Source organism: Ascaphus truei, chromosome 1 (assembly GCF_040206685.1).
Source record: "Ascaphus truei isolate aAscTru1 chromosome 1, aAscTru1.hap1, whole genome shotgun sequence".
NCBI classification, from domain to species: Eukaryota; Metazoa; Chordata; class Amphibia; order Anura; family Ascaphidae; genus Ascaphus; species Ascaphus truei.
The window spans coordinates 552,742,194-552,769,709 of NC_134483.1; the positions used below are offsets into that span (position 1 = coordinate 552,742,194).

The 27,516-nt window shown below is 49.6% G+C and overlaps 1 protein-coding gene across 1 annotated transcript in view; it reads right to left on the reverse strand.

Annotated features, from left to right (window-relative positions):
• LOC142467945 (serine protease HTRA2, mitochondrial-like) overlaps nucleotides 1-27,290 on the reverse strand; it is a 43,118-nt gene extending 15,828 nt beyond the window's left edge. Inside the window, exons 1-2 of the mRNA XM_075573960.1 lie at nucleotides 27,143-27,290; nucleotides 9,661-9,730 (exon numbers count right to left, since the gene is read on the reverse strand). Coding sequence (XP_075430075.1) covers nucleotides 9,661-9,730; nucleotides 27,143-27,275 — 203 coding nt within the window. The 5' untranslated portion in view covers nucleotides 27,276-27,290. The remainder of the gene's footprint in view (nucleotides 1-9,660; nucleotides 9,731-27,142) is intronic.
• Between the last annotated feature and the right edge of the window lie 226 nt (nucleotides 27,291-27,516).

A 27,516-nucleotide genomic window follows, 5' to 3' on the forward strand; every position in this document is an offset into this window, starting at 1 on the left:
GGATCAATTGCTTCTTTACATCTTCTACTTGGTGAAGCTTCTTAATCTCTTTCACTCACCTGGTCAGCCAAGTCTGAATTTTTCTGTCTCAGAGTTGATTTGCTCTTCTTACAGTCTCTAACCGAACCATGATCTCTCCCTCAGCATCCTTCAATTCCCAGACCTCTGTGCTGCGAGCGTGGACCTCATGGCGTGAGAGTTCCAGCTCTGTGCTGCGAGCGTGGACCTCATGGCGTGAGAGTTCCAGCTCTGTGCTGCGAGCGTGGACCTCATGGCGTGAGAGTTCCAGCTCTGTGCTGCGAGCGTGGACCTCATGGCGTGAGAGTTCCAGCTCTGTGCTGCGAGCGTGGACCTCATGGCGTGAGAGTTCCAGCTCTGTGCTGCGAGCGTGGACCTCATGGCGTGAGAGTTCCAGCTCTGTGCTGCGAGCGTGGACCTCATGGCGTGAGAGTTCCAGCTCTGTGCTGGGGATGTGTATCTCTTCCTGGGAGACTTGGAGCTCTTGATACAGTCTTATTTCTGCTCTCTCCGGTGCTTCCTGCACCCCAGAATTCTCCTGTGTAAATCCTCTCTTTACCCTACCACGTTCTGCTTTGAGCGCGCGAGCCTCTTGCTGAGAAACGCTTAATTTTGTGATGAGGTTTTGAACGTCTTTCTGGGATAACTCGTCATACAGTTTCCAGTCAGTACTTGTTTTCTCTGATTCGCTCGACTTTCTGTACATGGTGGTAGCGGTATCCTTTATCGCCTCAAGGTCAGTCAAATGTGAAGCTTCTTCCTCCCAGCTTTGGTTCTCCATTTTTACTGTCTCTATATCACTCAGGGCCTGATATATATATATATATATATATATATATATATGCATTTATACATTGGCACTCTTGGTGAGAGTGTTCCAGCTCTATTTTGAGAGCGTGAACCTCTTTTTGTGAGATTGTATTGTATTGTATGTCTTTATTTATATAGCGCCATTAGTGTACATAGCGCTTCACAGTAGTAATACATGTGGTAATAAAATAAATAACAGATAATATAAATAACAGATCATGGGAATAAGTGCTTTAGACATAAAAGTAACATTTCGGAAGAGGAGTCCCTGCCCTGAGGAGCTTACATTCTAATTGGTAGGTAGGGAGAACGTACAGAGACAGTAGGAGGGAGTTCTGGTAAGTGCGTCTGCAGGGGGCCAATCTTTATGTATCCTGTGTTCAGAATATCCACAGTGCTATTCATATGCTTCTTTAAGCAAGTGTGTCGTAAGGTGGGTCTTAAAGGTGGCTAGAGAGGGTGCTAGTCGGGTACTGAGGGGAAGGGCATTCCAGAGGTGTGGGGCAGTCAGTGAAAAAGGTTTAAGGCGGGAGAGGGCTTTAGATACAAAGGGGGTAGAAAGTAGACATCCTTGAGCAGAGATGTCCAATTCTCTATGGCAATTGTGAATCTCTTGCAGAGTCTTCATTTTCCTGTTTCAGGTTAGCAATCATTTGATCTGCTCTGCTTTTCAACCATAGCGGCACCGCAGCATCTGCCCTCTCCACACTATTATTCAACTCTTCCAACTCACCCCGTAAGAGGCGCTCTGTATTCTACAAAGCAGCATACTCAAGTAAGGCTGGGCGTATACTCTGCGTTAACCTCCTGTATCTTGGCGTTAGCTTCTCGCTCCTTACCTAAGCGTTCCTGCAGGACTTTATAATCACAGTAGGCAGTTTGGAGTGCAGAGTTTAAGGCATCTTGATTCTGGATCAAGGATTTAGCTTCCCTTCGTTCCTCCTTTCCCTTTGCCGCTGTTCCTGTGACGATTCTGCCCGTCCCTCCGGTCTCCAGCACATCTCAGTGTCTTTCCGACGTACGTTGTCCAGCCATCGCAGGCTCAAATGGTTCAGTCACTTCCTCCTGCTCACACCCCATTGCTTGCTTTCGTAGCTGTGGGATACAGTATTCCTCATGCTGCTCCTGTTGCCACTGTTTATATTTGAGGATGTGGGGACACGATTCTTCCAGGTGACCTGGCTCCTGACAGGCCCAGCATACTGAATCCTTTCGTCACCAGGTTTCCTTTTAGCCGGCATGGCTCCAAGGTTATGGGGTCCTGCGCTCTGGACGCTGGTCACTTCTGCTGCTTTCATCTGCGGGTGCGGCTCTTTTCCTGGGGCCACGTAAGAGTCGTCATCCTCCTCCTCATCATATGGCCTGAAGGGACCCTGTTTTGTATGGTTACGTACATTACAAAACAAATATTTGACGTCGGCATTTTAAAATCCAGTTTTTTTTTTTAAACACCCGACGGGGCAGACTTTATACCACACACACACGTGAGTTGTTCTTACTTCAGCAAAATAAACATTTTTGTTTTCTGCTTGGGTTCATGAACTTAACACATCTTCATCTACTGACCCCCAGAGGCGCAGCATCCCACTTCTGACACCACCTGTTGCAGGATGGCCTCGCGGCAGGGTCAGTAAGACAGACCCGGTATGAAACATTAACTATAGTGGTTTTATTATCCACCAGCCAAATAACCATCAGGGTACTGTACCTTTAACGCAAAATAAAACATGAAATAAATTCCTATTCCCGTTAGGGAAACTAACTCAACTTCTTCAGCCCTATCTACCGGGCAGTCAGCTAATATGGTTATCTGACCCCAAAACAAGTGCTCCACAAACAAAGTACAATAACAAAGTCTCTTGTCTAAATCGCAGCAGCAAACAGACTTTTAACATTGCAGAGTGTTATTTATGGCTTATCTGTTTGTAGGGGATCCCTATCCCAGGGTCTTTGAGTCGCTCCTTCAATCCTTCAGGTTGCCGGTTTCGGGGAGCAGGCTGTGTCCAGCTCGTAGCAATCTTTTATCCTGGGTTGGGGTCCCAGCTGGAGAGAAGTCTCTCTACCCTCCTGGGGAAAAGATAACTCCCTTTGTGCAGGCTACTTCCTGCCTTTTAAACTTTCAGTCTCTCAGGAGTCCTTCCTGCTTAATTAGCTGCAGGTGCAGCAAGCTCACAGAGAGAAACGTAACCTCCTGCACACTGGAACCTATCCACTCTGCTAACTCTTTAGTCCATAAGGACAGTGACTCTGTCACAATATATATGTTTCTGCAGGGGCCAAGCTTTATGCATCAGGTGTTTAGTGTTAGCCATGGTGCTACTCATATGCTTCTTTAAGCAGGTGTGTCTTAAAGGTGGATAGAGAGGGTGCTAGTCGGGTATTGAGGGGAAGGGCTTTCCAGATGTGCGGGGCAGTCAGTGAGAAAGGTTTAAGGCAGGAGAGGGCTTTAGATACAAAGGGGGTAGAAAGAAGACATCCTTGAGCAGAACGCAAGAATCGGGATGGTGCATAGCGAGAAATTAGGGCTGAGATGTACGGAGGAGCAGACGAGTATATATGTATATATATATATGTATATATATATACACACACACACACATATATATTACAGTGTTCGACAAACCTATACATTTGCTCGCCCCGGGCGAGTGGATTTAACATCGTGGCAAGCTCCTATTGGCCCAAGCAGCACACGTTTGGTACTAGGTGGCAAATAGATTTTTTTTGTTCGGCGAGTAGATTTTTTGGTGATATATATATATATATATTATATATATATATATATATATACACAGTGTTCGACAATCCTATACATTTACTCGCCCGGGGCGTGTGGATTTAACCCCCGGGCGTGTAAATATTGGCCCAAGCAGCACGTGTTTTTTTTTTAAATTCCCCCGTTCGCGCTGAAATTTTCTCTGCTCGCGCTAAAAAAAAAACCAAAAAACTCCCCCTACCTGACAGCTGATTGGTGCGCGCTCCCAGGCTTTGTGGGCGCGTGGCCAGGCTCTATATGAGCCTGCCCCCAACGAGCGGCCATTCTTTCTGCCTGGAGATCTGTTGGAGGGTAAGTACTCTCCATGCTGCGGCCCCTCTGCTCCTTCCCTGCAAGCAAACCCGTGCGATCCCCCTGGTCCCCACATGGCTCCCTACTCCCCACCGCGGCAGCTCTCCTGTCCCCTGCTCCTGTCCCCTTCCCCTCCTCCTGTCCCCTCCTCCTGCTCCTGTCCCCTTCCCCTCCTCCTGTCCCCTTCCCCTCGATCCACCGATCGATGTCCGGGGCGGGAGGTCCCCGCTGCTGCAGCCCGGTTGGCTTGCGGGGGGGGGGCTCGGCCCTCACCACGTGCCTCCCATGCGCCAGCTATCTTCATCATGGCGCAGCCGCCGCATGAGGTGGGGGGATGTCGGCCTGCCCCCCCCCTCCCCCCACGAGCTTCATGCCGCCGCGGGCTGGGGGGGAAGAAGCAGCCTGCAGCTTGGCCGTGCACTGTGACATGCCGGCGAGGGGAGCAGGGCAGTGGCGGCCACGGCGGGGCTGACTGTCACCTGGGGCGCCCAGTGGGGGATACCTCACCACGTGCCTCCCACCCACCCTGCTGATTGGGGGGGGGGGGATGTCGGCCTGCCCCCCACACGAGCAGGAGATGGGCGTGGGTGGGTGGGGGGAGGAGCGTGGTGCTGGTCGCGGCCTTTCCTCCCCTGTGTGTGTGTGAGAATGTGTGTGTGTGTGTGGGAGAATGTGTGTGTGTGTGAATGAATGTATGTGTGTATGGGAGTATGTGTATGTGTGTATGGGAGTATGTGTATGTGTGTGACACCAGAGGAACCCCCCAATCAGTAACCTCCCCCCCCCAATCAGTAACCTCCCCCCCAATCAGTAACCCCCCCCAGTCAGTAACCCCCCCCCAGTCAGTCACCCCCCCAGTCAGTCACCCCCCCAGTCAGTCACCCCCCCAGTCAGTCACCCCCCCCAGTCAGTCACCCCCCCCCAGTCAGTCACCCCCCACCCCCAGTCAGTGTCAGTCACCCCCCACCCCCAGTCAGTGTCAGTCACCCCCCACCCCCAGTCAGTGTCAGTCACCCCCCCACCCTCAGTCAGTGTCAGTCACCCCCCCACCCCCAGTCAGTGTCAGTCACCCCCCCACCCCCAGTCAGTGTCAGTCACCCCCCCACCCCCAGTCAGTGTCAGTCACCCCCCACCCCCAGTCAGTGTCAGTCACCCCCCCACCCCCAGTCAGTGTCAGTCACCCCCCCCACCCCCAGTCAGTGTCAGTCACCCCCACACCCCCAGTCAGTGTCAGTCACCCCCCCACCCCCAGTCAGTGTCAGTCACCCCCCCACCCCAGTCAGTGCCAGTCACCCCCCCACCCCCAGTCAGTGTCAGTCACCCCCCCACCCCCAGTCAGTGTCAGTCACCCCCCCACCCCCAGTCAGTGTCAGTCACCCCCCACCCCCAGTCAGTGTCAGTCACCCCCCCCACCCCAGTCAGTGTCAGTCACCCCCCCCACCCCCAGTCAGTGTCAGTCACCCCCCCAACCCCAGTCAGTGTCAGTCACCCCCCCACCCCCAGTCAGTGTCAGTAACCCCCCCACCCCCAGTCAGTGTCAGTCACCCCTGCCCCAGTCAGTGTCAGTCACCCCTGCCCCAGTCAGTGTCAGTCACCCCTGCCCCAGTCCAGTGTCAGTCACCCCTGCCCCAGTCAGTGTCAGTCACCCCTACCCCAGTCAGTGTCAGTCACTCACCCACCCACCCAGTCACCCCTGCCCCACCCAGCCACTCACCCAGCAAACTACTCACCCAACTCTCTCTCTCTGTGTATCACCCACCCTCTGTGTGTGTCACCCACCTTTTCTCTCCTCTGTCTCCCCCACACACTCTCCCCCACACACTCTCTCTCCCCCACACACTCTCTCTCCCCCCCACACTCTCTCTCCCCTCCCCACACTCTCTCTCCCCTCCCACACTCTCTCTCCCCTCCCCACACTCTCTCTCCCCTCCCCACACTCTCCCCCTCCCCACACTCTCTCTCCCCTCCCCACACTCTCTCTCCCCTCCCCACACGACTCTCTCCCCCTCCCACACTCTCTCTCCCCTCCCCACACTCTCTCTCCCCTCCCCACACTCTCTCTCTCCCCCCACTCTCTCTCTCTCCCCCACCTCTCTCTCTCCCCACACTCTCTCTCTCTCCCCACACTCTCTCTCCCCCACACTCTCTCTCCCCCACACTCTCTCCCACACCTCTCTCCCCACACTCTCTCTCCCCCACACTCTCTCTCCCCCACACTCTCTCTCCCCCACACTCTCTCTCCCCCACACTCTCTCTCCCCCACACTCTCTCTCTCTCTCCCCCACACTCTGTCTCTCTCTCCCCCCACACTCTCTCTCTCTCTCCCCACACTCTCTCACACCCCCACACTCTCTCTCTCTCCCCCCACACTCTCTCTCTCTCCCCCACACTCTCTCCTCTCTCACCCCACAGCTCACTCTCTCCCTCTCCCCACTCTCTCCCTCTCCCCACACTCTCTCCCTCTCCCCACACTCTCTCCCTCTCCCCACACTCTCTCCCTCTCCCCACACTCTCTCCCTCTCCCACACTCTCTCCCTCTCCCCACACTCTCTCCCTCTCCCCACACTCTCTCCCTCTCCCCACACTCTCTCCCTCTCCCCACACTCTCTCCCTCCCCACACTCTCTCCCTCTCCCCACACTCTCTCCCTCTCCCCACACTCTCTCCCTCTCCCCACACTCTCTCCCTCTCCCCACACTCTCTCCCTCTCCCCACACTCTCTCCCTCTCCCCCACACTCTCTCCTCTCCCCCACACTCTCTCTCTCTCCCCCACACTCTCTCTCTCTCCCCCACACTCTCTCTCTCTCCCCCACACTCTCTCTCTCTCCCCACACTCTCTCTCTCTCCCCCACACTCTCTCTCTCTCCCCCCCACACTCTCTCTCTCCCCCCCCCACACTCTCTCTCTCCCCCCCCCCACACTCTCTCTCTCCCCCCCCCCACACTCTCTCTCTCCCCCCCACACTCACTCTCTCTCTCCCCCACCACACTCTCTCTCTCTCCCCACACTCTCTCTCTCTCCCACACTCTCTCTCTCTCCCCACACTCTCTCTCTCTCCCCCACACTCTCTCTCCCCACACTCTCTCTCTCCCCACACTCTCTCTCTCCCCACACTCTCTCTCTCCCCACACTCTCTCTCTCCCCACACTCTCTCTCTCCCCACACTCTCTCTCTCCCCACACTCTCTCTCCCCCCACACTCTCTCTCCCCCCACACACTCTCTCTCCCCCCACACTCTCTCTCTCCACACACTCTCTCTCTCCACACACTCTCTCTCTCCACACACTCTCTCTCTCCACACACTCTCTCTCTCCACACACTCTCTCTCTCCACACACTCTCTCCTCTCCACACACTCTCTCTCCACACACTCTCTCTCTCCACACACTCTCTCTCTCCACACACTCTCTCTCTCCACACACTCTCTCTCTCCACACACTCTCTCTCTCCACACACTCTCTCTCTCCACACACTCTCTCTCTCCACACACTCTCTCTCTCCACACACTCTCTCTCTCCACACACTCTCTCTCTCCACACACTCTCTCTCTCCACACACTCTCTCTCTCCACACTCTCTCTCTCTCCACACTCTCTCTCTCTCCACACTCTCTCTCTCTCCACACTCTCTCTCTCTCCACACTCTCTCTCTCTCCACACTCTCTCTCTCTCTCTCTCTCCCCCACACTCTCTCTCTCTCTCTCCCCCCACTCTCTCTCTCTCTCTCCCCCACACTCTCTCTCTCCCCCACACTCTCTCTCTCTCCCCCACACTCTCTCTCCCTCTCCCCCACACTCTCTCTCCCTCTCCCCCACACTCTCTCTCCCTCTCCCCACACTCTCTCTCCCTCTCCCCACACTCTCTCTCCCTCTCCCCACACTCTCTCTGTCACTCACACTCTGGATCTGCATCTCTTATTTACCCTATATATCTTAACTGCCCTATACTACACCGAAATCTTAACTACCCTATACTGCTTTCTTCCAGATCTGACTCGAGCTTCACACGGAGGACATCGGAACCCCCCTAACCCAGAAGACAGGTAGGGAACACCTCCCCTCCAATGTATAACATTGCGGGAATGAGGTACCTGGACATTGAGGGACTGCGGATCAGGTAAGATCCCAGGTGGGATTGCTGCTTTAGATATTGTGAAGCGGGGGCATCCAGACACTGGTTAAGGGGTTCAGGAAACTAGTCATTCACACCTGGCTTTTATTTCTAGATCTGACATTTACACACTTACACTCACACACACAAACACACACAAACACACACAGACACACACAGACACACACAGACACACACAGACACACACAGACACACACAGACACACACACGTAACAAGGACTAATTGTAGTATAATGTAATAAATAAATACATTTGCCAAAAACGAATGTTGTTCTGATTAGGAATTTATTAAATGTATTTTATTTATATATTTTATTTTAAAGCGGGGTTGGGGGCGGGACTAGGGGCGGGGTTGGGGGTGGGACTAGGGGCGGGGTTGTAGCGGGACTAGGTGGCGAGTAGATTTTTTGGTTGGGCGAGTAGATTTTTGGGTGATTTGTCGAACACTGTATGTATATGTATATGTATATATATGTATATATATGTATATATATATATATATACACATACACTGGCGACACACTTTATTGAAGTGTGGCCAGTTCCGCAAGCCGGGAGATTTCCCGGCTTGCAAGTGGCAGCCCCTCGGCGTGCCGCGCGTCACCGATGCGCGGTCACGCGTCATCGGGTGCCTGCGCCCCCTGCACGCGCGTCCAGGGCTCCCCGAGGGAGCCCTGGTGTCCCGCGATGTGGGGGACGGCGGCAGGGGGTTCCGGGGGACCCGGCGGACCCGGAGAGGAGAGGGGGAAGCCGCGATCGGCGGGCCTCTCCTCCGCTGCTTCGGCGCGCGCCCGGCACCCTCCGGCGCGCGCCAGGTAACTGCTGCGGCCGAGAACGGGCAAATGCTCGAATAAACTCGGCCGCAGCAGTACATACACACATATATATATATATATATACATATATATATATACACATATATATATACAAATATACATATACAGGCATACCCCGCTTTAAGGACACTCACTTTAAGTACACTCGCGAGTAAGTACATATCGCCCAATAGGCAAACGGCAGCTCACGCATGCGCCTGTCAGCACGTCCTGAACAGCAATACCGGCTCCCTGCCTGTACCAAAGCTGTGCACAAGCGGGGAGACTATAGAGCCTGTTACACATGTGTTATTTACATCAGTTATGCACGTATATGATGATTGCAGTACAGTACATGCATCGATAAGTGGAAAAAGGTAGTGCTTCACTTTAAGTACGTTTTCGCTTTACATACATGCTCCGGTCCCATTGCGTACGTTAATGCGGGGTATGCCTGTACATATAAATACATATATACACACACGTGTGTGTGTGTGTGTGTGTGTGTGTGTGTGTGTGTGTGTGTGTGTGTGTGTGTGTGTGTGTGTGTGTGTGTGTGTGTGTATATATATATAGTGCTTATCCCATAAAAAAAAATATAAATATATATATATATATATATATTTTTTTTTTTTTATGGGATAAGCACCAAAACTTATTTACTTGCATATGGTGTGCCGGCTGTGCATTGGATTATGATATTATATATATATATATACACACACACACACACACACACACATACATATACACACACACACACACACACACATACATGCATACATATAATGTTACAGTGTGACCCGTCTGTATATCACTTACTTGGGAGTCAGCGTCAGCATCATAATCCCGATGTATCGTCGCTTCACTTCCGAGGAACCGAACCAGGAGCCTGAGGGAGACGTAGCGTGGAGGTGAGAGAGGTGAGGGAGTGAGAGGGGTGAGGGAGTGAGAGGGGGTGAGAGGGAGGTGAGGGGGTGAGAGGGAGGTGAGGGGGTGAGAGGGAGGTGAGGGGGTGAGAGGGAGTTGAAAGGGTAAGAGGGAGTTGAGGTCTCCCTCCTGCCTCTAAACTTCTTGAACACCGTGTATTCACTCGTCTGCTCCATTTTCTCACCACCCATTCTCTCCTAGATCCTCTACAATCTGGCTTCCGCACTGCTCAGTACACTGAAACAGCCCTTACCAAAATAACTAATGACCTTCATGCTGCCAAAGACAGAGGTCATTACACTCTGCTCATATTACTCGACCTCTCCGCAGCATGTGATACTGTGGACCACCCTCTTCTCCTTCACATTCTCCATACTCTTGTATCCGCAACAAAGCTCTATCCTGAATTCCCTCTTAGCTCTCCCATCGTACTTTCAGTGTTTCTTTTGCCAACACCTCCTCCTCTCTCTATCACTCTGTGGGGGTACCCCAGGGCTCTGTCCTGGGACCTCTTCTTTTTCACACCCTCTCAAAGTGACTTTATCACGTCTCTAGGGTTCAAATATCACCTCTATTCTGATACACAAATTTACCTTTCTACCCTAGGCCCTCATTCTCTCCCGCCTTGATTACTGTAACCTCCTGCGGTCCGGCCTTCCTGCCTCTCACCTGTCTCCCCTACAATCTATCCTAAACGCTGCTGCCAGAATCACTCTACTCTTTCCTAGATCTGTCTCCGCGTCTCCCTCCTGAAATCCCTCTCCTGGCTTCCGATCAAATCCCGCATCTCACACTCCATTCTTCTCCTCACTTTTAAAGCTTTACACTCTTCTGCCCCTCCTTACATCTCATCCCTAATTTCTCGCTATGCACCATCCTGACTCTTGCGTTCTTCTCAAGGATGTCTTCTTTCTACCCCCTTTGTATCTAAAGCCGTCTCCCGCCTTAAACCTTTCTCACTGACTGCCCCGCACCTCTGGAATGCCCTTCCCCTCAATATCTGACCAGCACCCTCTCTAGCCACCTTTAGGACCTTTCTTAAAATCCACCTCCTTAACGAAGCATATGAGTAGCTCTGATACCTTACATCTCAGATGCACTGACCGTGGCCCCTTGCAGACGCACTTACCTCCTACGGTCTCAAAGTTTACCCTAATTACCTCATAGTTTGTAAGCTCTTCGGGGCAGGGTTTCCCCTGTACTATTATTACTTTAACGCCTGAAGCGCTTCTTCCCATTATGTGTTATATTACTATGTCCCGTGTGTTACTGCTGCGCTGTGTAGAACAGCAGAAGAGAAGAGGGGCACAGCTCACAGCGAGGGCATCAGCAACCGCAAATGTGTTGGGATATGCGAGTGTGAGTAAGAGCAGGGAGAAGAGCAGGGAGTGTGTGTTGGGATATGTGAGTGTGAGTAAGAGCAGGGAGAAGAGCAGGGAGAGTGTGTGTTGGGATATGTGAGTGTGAGTAAGAGCAGGGAGAAGAGTAGGGAGTGTGTGTTGGGATATGTGAGTGTGAGTAAGAGCAGGGAGAAGAGCAGGGAGAGTGTGTTGGGATATGCGAGTGTGAGTAAGAGCAGGGAGAAGAGCAGGGAGTGTCTGTTGGGATATGCGAGTGTGAGTAAGAGCAGGGAGAAGAGCAGGGAGTGTGTGTTGGGATATGCGAGTGTGAGTAAGAGCAGGGAGTGTGTGTTGGGATATGCGAGTGTGAGTAACAGCAGGGAGAAGAGCAGGGAGTGTGTGTGTTGGGATATGCGAGTGTGAGTAAGAGCAGGGAGAAGAGCAGGGAGTGTGTGTTGGGATATGCGAGTGTGAGTAAGAGCAGGGAGAAGAGCAGGGAGTGTGTGTTGAGATATGCGAGTGTGAGTAAGAGCAGGGAGAAGAGCAGGGAGTGTGTGGTGGGATATGCGAGTGTGAGTAAGAGAAGGGAGAAGAGCAGGGAGTGTGTGTTGGGCTATGCGAGTGTGAGTAAGAGCAGGGAGAAGAGCAGGGAGTGTGTGTTGGGATATGCGAGTGTGAGTAAGAGCAGGAAGAAGAGCAGGGAGTGTGTGTTGGGATATGCGAGTGTGAGTAAGAGCAGGGAGAAGAGCAGGGAGTGTGTGTTGGAATATGCGAGTGTGAGTAAGAGCAGGGAGAAGAGCAGGGAGTGTGTGTTGGGATATGCGAGTGTGAGTAAGAGCAGGGAGTGTGTGTTGGGATATGCGAGTGTGAGTAAGAGCAGGGAGAAGAGCAGGGAGTGTATGCTGGGATATGCGAGTGTGAGTAAGAGCAGGGAGAAGAGCAGGGAGTGTGTGTTGGGATATGTGAGTGTGAGTAAGAGCAGGGAGAAGAGCAGGGAGTGTGTGTTGGGATATGCGAGTGTGAGTAAGAGCAGGGAGTGTGTGTTGGGATATGCGAGTGTGAGTAAGAGCAGGGAGAAGAGCAGGGAGTGTGTGTTGGGATATGCGAGTGTGAGTAAGAGCAGGGAGAAGAGCAGGGAGTGTATGTTGGGATATGCGAGTGTGAGTAAGAGCAGGGAGAAGAGCAGGGAGTGTGTGTTGGGATATGCGAGTGTGAGTAAGAGCAGGGAGTGTGTGTTGGGATATGCAAGTGTGAGTAAGAGCAGGGAGAAGAGCAGGGAGTGTGTGTTGGGATATGCGAGTGTGAGTAAGAGCAGGGAGAAGAGCAGGGAGTGTGTGTTGGGGTATGCGAGTGTGAGTAAGAGCAGGGAGTGTGTGTTGGGATATGCGAGTGTGAGTAAGAGCAGGGAGTGTGTGTTGGGATATGCGAGTGTGAGTAAGAGCAGGGAGTGTGTGTTGGGATATGCGAGTGTGAGTAAGAGCAGGGAGTGTGTGTTGGGATATGCGAGTGTGAGTAAGAGCAGGGAGTGTGTGTTGGGATATGCGAGTGTGAGGACGAGCAGGGGGAAGAGTAGGGAGTGTGTGTTGGGATATGCGAGTGTGAGTAAGAGCAGGGAGTGTGTGTTGGGGTATGCGAGTGTGAGGACGAGCAGGGAGAAGAGTAGGGAGTGTGTGTTGGGATATGCGAGTGTGAGTAAGAGCAGGGAGAAGAGTAGGGAGTGTGTGTTGGGATATGCAAGTGTGAGTAAGAGCAGGGAGAAGAGTAGGGAGTGTGTGTTGGGATATGTAAGTGTGAGTAAGAGCAGGGAGAAGAGCAGGGAGTGTGTGTTGGGATATGTGAGTGTGAGTAAGAGCAGGGAGAAGAGTAGGGAGTGTGTGTTGGGATATGCGAGTGTGAGTAAGAGCAGGGAGTGTGTGTTGGGATATGCGAGTGTGAGTAAGAGCAGGGAGTGTGTGTTGGGATATGTAAGTGTGAGTAAGAGCAGGGAGAAGAGTAGGGAGTGTGTGTTGGGATATGTGAGTGTGAGTAAGAGCAGGGAGAAGAGTAGGGAGTGTGTGTTGGGATATGTGTGTGTGAGTAAGAGCAGGGAGAAGAGTAGGGAGTGTGTGTTGGGATATGTGAGTGTGAGTAAGAGCAGGGAGAAGAGTAGGGAGTGTGTTGGGATATGTGAGTGTGAGTAAGAGCAGGGAGAAGAGTAGGGAGTGTGTGTTGGGATATGTGAGTGTGAGTAAGAGCAGGGAGAAGAGCATGGAGTGTGTGGGATATGTGAGTGTGAGTAAGAGCAGGGAGAAGAGTAGGGAGTGTGTGTTGGGATATGCGAGTGTGAGTAAGAGCAGGGAGAATATGAAGGTTTGAGGGAGGAGAGTAGGATCTGAGTGTGAAGGGATAAGTGAGTATGTACTGTATGTGTATCTTTATTTATATAGCACCCTCCAGGTACGCAGCGCAGCACATGTATTGTGTGGTAAATTGGTGCATCACCTCCACAGGTCCCATTAGTATCATCTCCTTTTATAAGTGAATCCAGTGTCCAGGATCAATGTGTAATAAGTGAGCTATAGTAGCCTCACAGGGTGATGGCCAGGACTCGTTGGTGCCCACACGGCTACCAAACCACATCTCCAACATACATCAATTCACCCCTGGGGCAATCACATATAATAGTCCAGCAATGGAGGTAAACAATGATGGGCTATGCCCGTTACCTTCCTTGCATGGTATCCGGGTGAGAGGATTCTCCAGCGCGCAGCCCTCAGAAGGTAAGTACAGAACAGCAGAAGAGAAGAGGGGCACAACTCACAGCGAGGGCATCAGCAACCGCAAATGGTGAGGGCAACTCCAAAAGTGGGTAAAAATATATCATACTTTAATGGTCACAATGCAGATAGGACCACGCACCAACGCGTTTCGTCCGATTAGGACTTTCTCAAGGTGTACAGAGGGATACAAACACAAGCATTTTATCTAGACAGACTTCGCGCCAAAATTGGGTAGCTGTGACGTCATCTACAAGCGTCCCGCAATGGAGTCGCAATGTTGCCACATGTAACAGAGAAAACATACCAGGCATTCCGATTGGCCAGTTGAAAAAGTAAAAAAATATTGAATTACAAAACTTTAATAATATTCTAACAAATATACACGAACAACGCATCATTGGACAAAGAAAGATTCCAGTCCAATGATTGGCCTGCCGATAACCCTGCTATATGCTACCCAAACGGGGAGGCAAATGCAAATGGACATAAACATAAAAAAGAAAACAGAAAAGAATAAATGAACATATATATATATATATATATATATATATATATATATATATATATATATATATATGTTCATTTATTCTTTTCTGTTTTCTTTTTTATGTTTATGTATATATATATATATATGTATATATATATATATATATATATATATATATATATATATATATAGACTGCATACTGCATAATATTAACAAAACGTGGCTATTGAATCACAAGTCCTTATATAGTTAAAGGAGCATGATAATGACAAAATCAATTAAGAAAGAACCACATATAAGAAAATTACACTCGCATTGTCTATTCCTTCAAAATCAGAAAATAAGAAAGGGGAAAAAGAAACCCTCCATCCTATCACAAATAGGGAAAGATGTGTGTGTCAAAAAAAGAGAAAAGAAAAAGTATAAAAAAGAAAGAAAAAGAAAGAAAAAGAAAAAATATGTAAATGTTTAAAAAGGAACAATTTTTTAATAGTTCATTTCAAATCCTGACACACACATATTTGCCTATAGAAACCACACAAAAAATACAGAATATATGATTCTAAAAAACTGTTTATGCATATAAACATATCCAGAAATAGAAAAACATATAAAAAATGTATATAAAAAGTTGAAGCAAGATAAATATGAATCATAGTCAAAAAGATCTTGATCCATAATAGATCAGTTATCTCGCTACTAATATAAAAAGAAAGAGAAACGCGTTGGTGCGTGGTCCTATCTGCATTGTGACCATTAAAGTATGATATATTTTTACCCACTTTTGGAGTTGCCCTCACCATTTGCGGTTGCTGATGCCCTCGCTGTGAGTTGTGCCCCTCTTCTCTTCTGCTGTTCTGTACTTACCTTCTGAGGGCTGCGCGCTGGAGAATCCTCTCACCCGGATACCATGGAAGGAAGGTAACGGGCATAGCCCATCATTGTTTACCTCCATTGCTGGACTATTATATGTGATTGCCCCAGGGGTGAATTGATGTATGTTGGAGACGTGGTTTGGTAGCCGTGTGGGCACCAACGAGTCCTGGCCATCACCCTGTGAGGCTACTATAGCTCACTTATTACACATTGATCCTGGACACTGGATTCACTTATAAAAGGAGATGATACTAATGGGACCTGTGGAGGTGATGCACCAATTTACCACACAATACATGTGCTGCGCTGCGTACCTGGAGGGTGCTATATAAATAAAGATACACATACAGTACATACTCACTTATCCCTTCCCACTCACATCCTACTCTCCTCCCTCAAACCTTCATATTCTCCCTGCTCTTACTCACACTCGCATATCCCAACACACACTCCCTACTCTTCTCCCTGCTCTTACTCACACTCACATATCCCAACACACACTCCCTACTCTTCTCCCTGCTCTTACTCACACTCACATATCCCACACACTCCCTGCTCTTCTCCCTGCTCTTACTCACACTCTTATGTGAGTGTGAGTAAGAGCAGGGAGAAGAGTAGTGAGTGTGTGTTGGGATATGTGAGTGTGAGTAAGAGCAGGGAGAAGAGTAGGGAGTGTGTGTTGGGATATGTGAGTGTGAGTAGGAGCAGGGAGAAGAGTAGGGAGTGTGTGTTGGGATATGTGAGTGTGAGTAAGAGCAGGAAGAAGAGTAGTGAGTGTGTGTTGGGATATGTGAGTGTGAGTAAGAGCAGGGAGAAGAGTAGGGAGTGTGTGTTGGGATATGTGAGTGTGAGTAAGAGCAGGGAGAAGAGTAGGGAGTGTGTGTTGGGATATGTGAGTGAGTAAAAGCAGGGAGAATGAGAGAAGAGTAGGGAGTGCGTGTTGGGATATGTGAGTGTAAGAACAGGGAGAAGAGTAGGGAGTGTGTGTTGGGATATGCGAGTGTGAGTAAGAGCAGGGAGAAGAGTAGGGAATGTGTGTTGGGATATGTGAGTGAGTAATAGCAGGGAGAAGAGTAGGGAGTGTGTGTTGGGATATGTGAGTGTGAGTAAGAGCAGGGAGAAGAGTAGGGAGTGTGTGTTGGGATATGTGAGTGTGAGTAAGAGCAGGGAGAAGAGTAGGGAGTGTGTGTTGGGATATGTGAGTGTGAGTAAGAGCAGGAAGAAGAGTAGGGAGTGTGTGTTGGGATATGTGAGTGTGAGTAAGAGCAGGGAGAAGAGTAGGGAGTGTGTGTTGGGTATGTGAGTGTGAGTAATAGCAGGGATAAGAGTAGGGAGTGTGTATTGGGATATGTGAGTGTAAGAGCAGGGAGAAGAGTAGGGAGTGTGTGTTGGGATATGTGAGTGAGTAAAAGCAGGGAGAATGAGAGAAGAGTAGGGAGTGCGTGTTGGGATATGTGAGTGTAAGAGCAGGGAGAAGAGTAGGGAGTGTGTGTTGGGATATGCGAGTGTGAATAAGAGCAGGGAGAAGAGTAGGGAATGTGTGTTGGGATATGTGAGTGTGAGTAATAGCAGGGATAAGAGTAGGGAGTGTGTGTTGGGATATGTGAGTGTAAGAGCAGGGAGAAGAGTAGGGAGTGTGTGTTGGGATATGTGAGTGAGTAAGAGCAGGGAGAATGAGAGAAGAGTAGGGAGTGTGTGTTGGGATATGTGAGTGTGAGTAAGAGCAGGGAGAATGAGAGAAGAGTAGGGAGTGTGTGTTGGGATATGTGAGTGTGAGTAAGAGCAGGGAGAAGAGTAGTGAGTGTGTGTTGGGATATGTGAGTGTGAGTAAGAGCAGGGAGAAGAGTAGGGAGTGTGTGTTGGGATATGTGAGTGTGATCCCAACACACACTCACTACTCTTCTTCCTGCTCTTACTCACACTCACATATCCCAACACACTCCCTACTCTTCTCCCTGCTCTTACTCACACTCACATATCCCAACACACACTCCCTACTCTTCTCCCTGCTCTTACTCACACTCACATATCCCAACACACACTCACTACTCTTCTCCCTGCTCTTACTCACACTCACATATCCCAACACACACTCCCTACTCTTCTCTCATTCTCCCTGCTCTTACTCACACTCACATATCCCAACACACACTCCCTACTCTTCTCTCATTCTCCCTGCTCTTACTCACTCACATATCCCAACACACACTCCCTACTCTTCTCCCTGCTCTTACACTCACATATCCCAACACACACTCCCTACTCTTATCCCTGCTATTACTCACACTCACATATCCCAACACACATTCCCTACTCTTCTCCCTGCTCTTATTCACACTCGCATATCCCAACACACACTCCCTACTCTTCTCCCTGCTCTTACACTCACATATCCCAACACGCACTCCCTACTCTTCTCTCATTCTCCCTGCTTTTACTCACTCACATATCCCAACACACACTCCCTACTCTTCTCCCTGCTCTTACACTCACATATCCCAACACACACTCCCTACTCTTATCCCTGCTATTACTCACACTCACATACCCAACACACACTCCCTACTCTTCTCCCTGCTCTTACTCACACTCACATATCCCAACACACACTCCCTACTCTTCTTCCTGCTCTTACTCACACTCACATATCCCAACACACACTCCCTACTCTTCTCCCTGCTCTTACTCACACTCACATATCCCAACACACACTCCCTACTCTTCTCCCTGCTCTTACTCACACTCACATATCCCAACACACACTCCCTACTCTTCTCCCTGCTATTACTCACACTCACATATCCCAACACACATTCCCTACTCTTCTCCCTGCTCTTACTCACACTCGCATATCCCAACACACACTCCCTACTCTTCTCCCTGTTCTTACACTCACATATCCCAACACGCACTCCCTACTCTTCTCTCATTCTCCCTGCTTTTACTCACTCACATATCCCAACACACACTCCCTACTCTTCTCCCTGCTCTTACTCACACTCACATATCCCAACACACACTCCCTACTCTTCTCCCTGCTCTTACTCACACTCACATATCCCAACACACACTCACTACTCTTCTTCCTGCTCTTACTCACACTCACATATCCCAACACACACTCCCTACTCTTCTCCCTGCTCTTACTCACACTCACATATCCCAACACACACTCCCTACTCTTCTCCCTGCTCTTACTCACACTCACATATCCCAACACACACTCACTACTCTTCTCCCTGCTCTTACTCACACTCACATATCCCAACACACACTCCCTACTCTTCTCTCATTCTCCCTGCTCTTACTCACACTCACATATCCCAACACACACTCCCTACTCTTCTCTCATTCTCCCTGCTCTTACTCACTCACATATCCCAACACACACTCCCTACTCTTCTCCCTGCTCTTACACTCACATATCCCAACACACACTCCCTACTCTTATCCCTGCTATTACTCACACTCACATATCCCAACACACATTCCCTACTCTTCTCCCTGCTCTTATTCACACTCGCATATCCCAACACACACTCCCTACTCTTCTCCCTGCTCTTACACTCACATATCCCAACACGCACTCCCTACTCTTCTCTCATTCTCCCTGCTTTTACTCACTCACATATCCCAACACACACTCCCTACTCTTCTCCCTGCTCTTACACTCACATATCCCAACACACACTCCCTACTCTTATCCCTGCTATTACTCACACTCACATACCCAACACACACTCCCTACTCTTCTCCCTGCTCTTACTCACACTCACATATCCCAACACACACTCCCTACTCTTCTTCCTGCTCTTACTCACACTCACATATCCCAACACACACTCCCTACTCTTCTCCCTGCTCTTACTCACACTCACATATCCCAACACACACTCCCTACTCTTCTCCCTGCTCTTACTCACACTCACATATCCCAACACACACTCCCTACTCTTCTCCCTGCTATTACTCACACTCACATATCCCAACACACATTCCCTACTCTTCTCCCTGCTCTTACTCACACTCGCATATCCCAACACACACTCCCTACTCTTCTCCCTGTTCTTACACTCACATATCCCAACACGCACTCCCTACTCTTCTCTCATTCTCCCTGCTTTTACTCACTCACATATCCCAACACACACTCCCTACTCTTCTCCCTGCTCTTACTCACACTCACATATCCCAACACACACTCCCTACTCTTCTCCCTGCTCTTACTCACACTCACATATCCCAACACACACTCACTACTCTTCTTCCTGCTCTTACTCACACTCACATATCCCAACACACACTCCCTACTCTTCTCCCTGCTCTTACTCACACTCACATATCCCAACACACACTCCCTACTCTTCTCCCTGCTCTTACTCACACTCACATATCCCAACACACACTCACTACTCTTCTCCCTGCTCTTACTCACACTCACATATCCCAACACACACTCCCTACTCTTCTCTCATTCTCCCTGCTCTTACTCACACTCACATATCCCAACACACACTCCCTACTCTTCTCTCATTCTCCCTGCTCTTACTCACTCACATATCCCAACACACACTCCCTACTCTTCTCCCTGCTCTTACACTCACATATCCCAACACACACTCCCTACTCTTATCCCTGCTATTACTCACACTCACATATCCCAACACACATTCCCTACTCTTCTCCCTGCTCTTATTCACACTCGCATATCCCAACACACACTCCCTACTCTTCTCCCTGCTCTTACACTCACATATCCCAACACGCACTCCCTACTCTTCTCTCATTCTCCCTGCTTTTACTCACTCACATATCCCAACACACACTCCCTACTCTTCTCCCTGCTCTTACACTCACATATCCCAACACACACTCCCTACTCTTATCCCTGCTATTACTCACACTCACATACCCAACACACACTCCCTACTCTTCTCCCTGCTCTTACTCACACTCACATATCCCAACACACACTCCCTACTCTTCTTCCTGCTCTTACTCACACTCACATATCCCAACACACACTCCCTACTCTTCTCCCTGCTCTTACTCACACTCACATATCCCACACACTCCCTGCTCTTCTCCCTGCTCTTACTCACACTCACATATCCCAACACACACTCCCTACTCTTCTCCCTGCTCTTACTCACACTCACATATCCCACACACTCCCTGCTCTTCTCCCTGCTCTTACTCACACTCACATATCCCAACACACACTCCCTACTCTTCTCCCTGCTCTTACTCACACTCACATATCCCAACACACTCCCTACTCTTCTCCCTGCTCTTACTCACACTCACATATCCCAACACACACTCCCTGCTCTTCTCCCTGCTCTTACTCACACTCACATATCCCACACACTCCCTGCCTTCTCCCTGCTCTTACTCACACTCACATATCCCAACACACTCCCTACTCTTCTCCCTGCTCTTACTCACACTCACATATCCCAACACACACTCCCTACTCTTCTCCCTGCTCTTACTCACACTCACATATCCCAACACACACTCCCTACTCTTCTCCCTGCTCTTACTCACACTCACATATCCCACACACTCCCTGCTCTTCTCCCTGCTCTTCCTCACACTCACATATCCCAACACACACTCCCTACTCTTCTCCCTGCTCTTACTCACACTCACATATTCTAACACACTCCCTACTCTTCTCCCTGCTCTTACTCACACTCACATATCCCACACACTCCCTGCTCTTCTCCCTGCTCTTACTCACACTCACATATCCCAACACACACTCCCTACTCTTCTCCCTGCTCTTACTCACACTCACATATCCCACACACTCCCTGCTCTTCTCCCTGCTCTTACTCACACTCACATATCCCAACACACACTCCCTACTCTTCTCCCTGCTCTTACTCACACTCACATATCCCACACACTCCCTGCTCTTCTCCCTGCTCTTACTCACACTCACATATCCCAACACACGCTCCCTACTCTTCTCCCTGCTCTTACTCACACTCACATATCCCACACACTCCCTGCTCTTCTCCCTGCTCTTACTCACACTCACATATCCCAACACACACTCCCTACTCTTCTCCCTGCTCTTACTCACACTTACATATCCCAACACACTCCCTACTCTTCTCCCTGCTCTTACTCACACTCACATATCCCAACACACTCTCCCTACTCTTCTCCCTGCTCTTACTCACACACACATATCCCAACACACACTCCCTACTCTTCTCCCTGCTCTTACTCACACTCACATATCCCAACACACACTCCCTACTCTTCTCCCTGCTCTTACTCACACTCACATATCCCACACACTCCCTGCTCTTCTCCCTGCTCTTACTCACACTCACATATCCCAACACACACTCCCTACTCTTCTCCCTGCTCTTACTCACACTCACATATCCTAACACACTCCCTACTCTTCTCCCTGCTCTTACTCACACTCACATATCCCACACACTCCCTGCTCTTCTCCCTGCTCTTACTCACACTCACATATCCCAACACACACTCCCTACTCTTCTCCCTGCTCTTACTCACACTCACATATCCCACACACTCCCTGCTCTTCTCCCTGCTCTTACTCACACTCACATATCCCAACACACACTCCCTACTCTTCTCCCTGCTCTTACTCACACTCACATATCCCACACACTCCCTGCTCTTCTCCCTGCTCTTACTCACACTCACATATCCCAACACACGCTCCCTACTCTTCTCCCTGCTCTTACTCACACTCACATATCCCACACACTCCCTGCTCTTCTCCCTGCTCTTACTCACACTCACATATCCCAACACACACTCCCTACTCTTCTCCCTGCTCTTACTCACACTTACATATCCCAACACACTCCCTACTCTTCTCCCTGCTCTTACTCACACTCACATATCCCAACACACTCTCCCTACTCTTCTCCCTGCTCTTACTCACACACACATATCCCAACACACACTCCCTACTCTTCTCCCTGCTCTTACTCACACTCACATATCCCAACACACACTCCCTAATCTTCTCCCTGCTCTTACTCACACTCACATATCCCAACACACACTCCCTACTCTTCTCCCTGCTCTTACTCACACTCACATATCCCAACACACTCCCTACTCTTCTCCCTGCTCTTACTCACACTCACATATCCCAACACACACTCCCTACTCTTCTCCCTGCTCTTTCTCACACTCACATATCCCAACACACACTCCCTACTCTTCTCCCTGCTCTTACTCACACTCACATATCCCAACACACACTCACTACTCTTCTCCCTGCTCTTACTCACACTCACATATCCCAACACACACTCCCTACTCTTCTCCCTGCTCTTACACTCACATATCCCAACACACACTCCCTACTCTTCTCTCATTCTCCCTGCTCTTACTCACACTCACATATCCCAACACACACTCCCTACTCTTCTCTCATTCTCCCTGCTCTTACTCACTCACATATCCCAACACACACTCCCTACTCTTCTCCCTGCTCTTACTCACACATACATATCCCAACACACACTCCCTACTCTTCTCCCTGCTCTTACTCACACTCACATATCCCAACACACACTCCCTACTCTTCTCCCTGCTCTTACTCACACTCACATGTCCCAACACACACTCCCTCATCTTCGCCCTGCTCTTACTCACACTCACATATCCCAACACACTCCCTACTCTTCTCCCTGCTCTTACTCACACTCACATATCCCAACACACACTCCCTACTCTTCTCCCTGCTCTTACTCACACTCACATATCTCAACACACACTCCCTACTCTTCTCCCTGTTCTTACTCACACTCACATATCCCAACACACACTCACTACTCTTCTCCCTGCTCTTACTCACACTCACATATCCCAACACACACTCCCTACTCTTCTCTCATTCTCCCTGCTCTTACTCACTCACATATCCCAACACACACTCCCTACTCTTCTCCCTGCTCTTACACTCACATATCCCAACACACACTCCCTACTCTTCTCCCTGCTATTACTCACACTCACATATCCCAACACACATTCCCTACTCTTCTCCCTGCTCTTACTCACACTCGCATATCCCAACACACACTCCCTACTCTTCTCTCATTCTCCCTGCTTTTACTCACTCACATATCCCAACACACACTCCCTACTCTTCTCCCTGCTCTTACTCACACTCACATATCCCAACACACACTCCCTACTCTTCTCCCTGCTCTTACTCACACTCACATATCCCAACACACACTCACTACTCTTCTCCCTGCTCTTACTCACACTCACATATCCCAACACACACTCCCTACTCTTCTCTCATTCTCCCTGCTCTTACTCACACTCACATATCCCAACACACACTCCCTACTCTTCTCTCATTCTCCCTGCTCTTACTCACTCACATATCCCAACACACACTCCCTACTCTTCTCCCTGCTCTTACACTCACATATCCCAACACACACTCCCTACTCTTATCCCTGCTATTACTCACACTCACATATCCCAACACACATTCCCTACTCTTCTCCCTGCTCTTATTCACACTCGCATATCCCAACACACACTCCCTACTCTTCTCCCTGCTCTTACACTCACATATCCCAACACGCACTCCCTACTCTTCTCTCATTCTCCCTGCTTTTACTCACTCACATATCCCAACACACACTCCCTACTCTTCTCCCTGCTCTTACACTCACATATCCCAACACACACTCCCTACTCTTATCCCTGCTATTACTCACACTCACATACCCAACACACACTCCCTACTCTTCTCCCTTCTCTTACTCACACTCACATATCCCAACACACACTCCCTACTCTTCTTCCTGCTCTTACTCACACTCACATATCCCAACACACACTCCCTACTCTTCTCCCTGCTCTTACTCACACTCACATATCCCAACACACACTCCCTACTCTTCTCCCTGCTCTTACTCACACTCACATATCCCAACACACACTCCCTACTCTTCTCCCTGCTATTACTCACACTCACATATCCCAACACACATTCCCTACTCTTCTCCCTGCTCTTACTCACACTCGCATATCCCAACACACACTCCCTACTCTTCTCCCTGTTCTTACACTCACATATCCCAACACGCACTCCCTACTCTTCTCTCATTCTCCCTGCTTTTACTCACTCACATATCCCAACACACACTCCCTACTCTTCTCCCTGCTCTTACTCACACTCACATATCCCAACACACACTCCCTACTCTTCTCCCTGCTCTTACTCACACTCACATATCCCAACACACACTCACTACTCTTCTCCCTGCTCTTACTCACACTCACATATCCCAACACACACTCCCTACTCTTCTCTCATTCTCCCTGCTCTTACTCACACTCACATATCCCAACACACACTCCCTACTCTTCTCTCATTCTCCCTGCTCTTACTCACTCACATATCCCAACACACACTCCCTACTCTTCTCCCTGCTCTTACACTCACATATCCCAACACACACTCCCTACTCTTATCCCTGCTATTACTCACACTCACATATCCCAACACACATTCCCTACTCTTCTCCCTGCTCTTATTCACACTCGCATATCCCAACACACACTCCCTACTCTTCTCCCTGCTCTTACACTCACATATCCCAACACGCACTCCCTACTCTTCTCTCATTCTCCCTGCTTTTACTCACTCACAAATCCCAACACACACTCCCTACTCTTCTCCCTGCTCTTACACTCACATATCCCAACACACACTCCCTACTCTTATCCCTGCTATTACTCACACTCACATACCCAACACACACTCCCTACTCTTCTCCCTGCTCTTACTCACACTCACATATCCCAACACACACTCCCTACTCTTCTTCCTGCTCTTACTCACACTCACATATCCCAACACACACTCCCTACTCTTCTCCCTGCTCTTACTCACACTCACATATCCCAACACACACTCCCTACTCTTCTCCCTGCTCTTACTCACACTCACATATCCCAACACACACTCCCTACTCTTCTCCCTGCTATTACTCACACTCACATATCCCAACACACATTCCCTACTCTTCTCCCTGCTCTTACTCACACTCGCATATCCCAACACACACTCCCTACTCTTCTCCCTGTTCTTACACTCACATATCCCAACACGCACTCCCTACTCTTCTCTCATTCTCCCTGCTTTTACTCACTCACATATCCCAACACACACTCCCTACTCTTCTCCCTGCTCTTACTCACACTCACATATCCCAACACACACTCCCTACTCTTCTCCCTGCTCTTACTCACACTCACATATCCCAACACACACTCACTACTCTTCTCCCTGCTCTTACTCACACTCACATATCCCAACACACACTCCCTACTCTTCTCTCATTCTCCCTGCTCTTACTCACACTCACATATCCCAACACACACTCCCTACTCTTCTCTCATTCTCCCTGCTCTTACTCACTCACATATCCCAACACACACTCCCTACTCTTCTCTCATTCTCCCTGCTATTACTCACACTCACATACCCAACACACACTCCCTACTCTTCTCCCTGCTCTTACTCACACTCACATATCCCAACACACACTCCCTACTCTTCTTCCTGCTCTTACTCACACTCACATATCCCAACACACACTCCCTACTCTTCTCCCTGCTCTTACTCACACTCACATATCCCAACACACACTCCCTACTCTTCTCCCTGCTCTTACTCACACTCACATATCCCAACACACACTCCCTACTCTTCTCCCTGCTATTACTCACACTCACATATCCCAACACACATTCCCTACTCTTCTCCCTGCTCTTACTCACACTCGCATATCCCAACACACACTCCCTACTCTTCTCCCTGTTCTTACACTCACATATCCCAACACGCACTCCCTACTCTTCTCTCATTCTCCCTGCTTTTACTCACTCACATATCCCAACACACACTCCCTACTCTTCTCCCTGCTCTTACTCACACTCACATATCCCAACACACACTCCCTACTCTTCTCCCTGCTCTTACTCACACTCACATATCCCAACACACACTCACTACTCTTTTCCCTGCTCTTACTCACACTCACATATCCCAACACACACTCCCTACTCTTCTCTCATTCTCCCTGCTCTTACTCACACTCACATCCCAACACACACTCCCTACTCTTCTCCCTGCTCTTACTCACACTCACATATCCCAACACACACTCCCTACTCTTCTCCCTGCTCTTACACTCACATATCCCAACACACACTCCCTACTCTTCTCCCTGCTCTTACTCACACATCCCAACACACACTCCCTACTCTTCTCCCTGCTCTTACACTCACATATCCCAACACACACTCCCTACTCTTCTCCCTTCTATTACTCACACTCACATATCCCAACACACATTCCCTACTCTTCTCCCTGCTCTTACTCACACTCGCATATCCCAACACACACTCCCTACTCTTCTCCCTTCTATTACTCACACTCACATATCCCAACACACATTACCTACTCTTCTCCCTGCTCTTACTCACACTCGCATATCCCAACACACACTCCCTACTCTTCTCCCTGCTCTTACACTCACATATCCCAACACACTCCCTACTCTTCTCACTCATATTTTCCCTACCCTTACTCAATCACTTATCCCCTTACTCACTCCCTACTCTACTCCCCACACTCGCACAATCCCATTCTCCCTGCCTTTACTCTCATCCCCATACACTCATACTACTCTCCTCCTCCACTCACCCTGCCACTCACCCTGCTCACTCACATCCAACCTCCTCTTCTACCATATACTTCTCCCTCACATTCCCTCCTTGCTCATCCTCCTGTCCTCACTTTCCCCACCCCCCTCACTCATACCTTCCCTCACCTTACTCATCCTCCTCTCCTCCCCTCACTCGGACTCACTTTGACTCCTCCTCTTCTCCTCATGCTGTAGGAATTCACGCACTCTGTCGGAAGGGATTGCGAAGGAGATTCCAGCGGTCACCTTCATAGTATTTATTCCGATCACCTCCCCGTCCTGTAGCAGCACAAACATTACCCGACCGACACACTGACACTAATCACTGGGACACAGACTGACACACAGACACTAATCACTGGGACACACAGACTGACACACAGACACTAATCACTGGGACACAGACTGACACACAGACACTAATCACTGGGACACACACACTGACACACAGACACTAATCACTGGGACACACAGACTGACACACAGACACTAATCACTGGGACACACAGACTGACACACAGACACTAATCACTGGGAC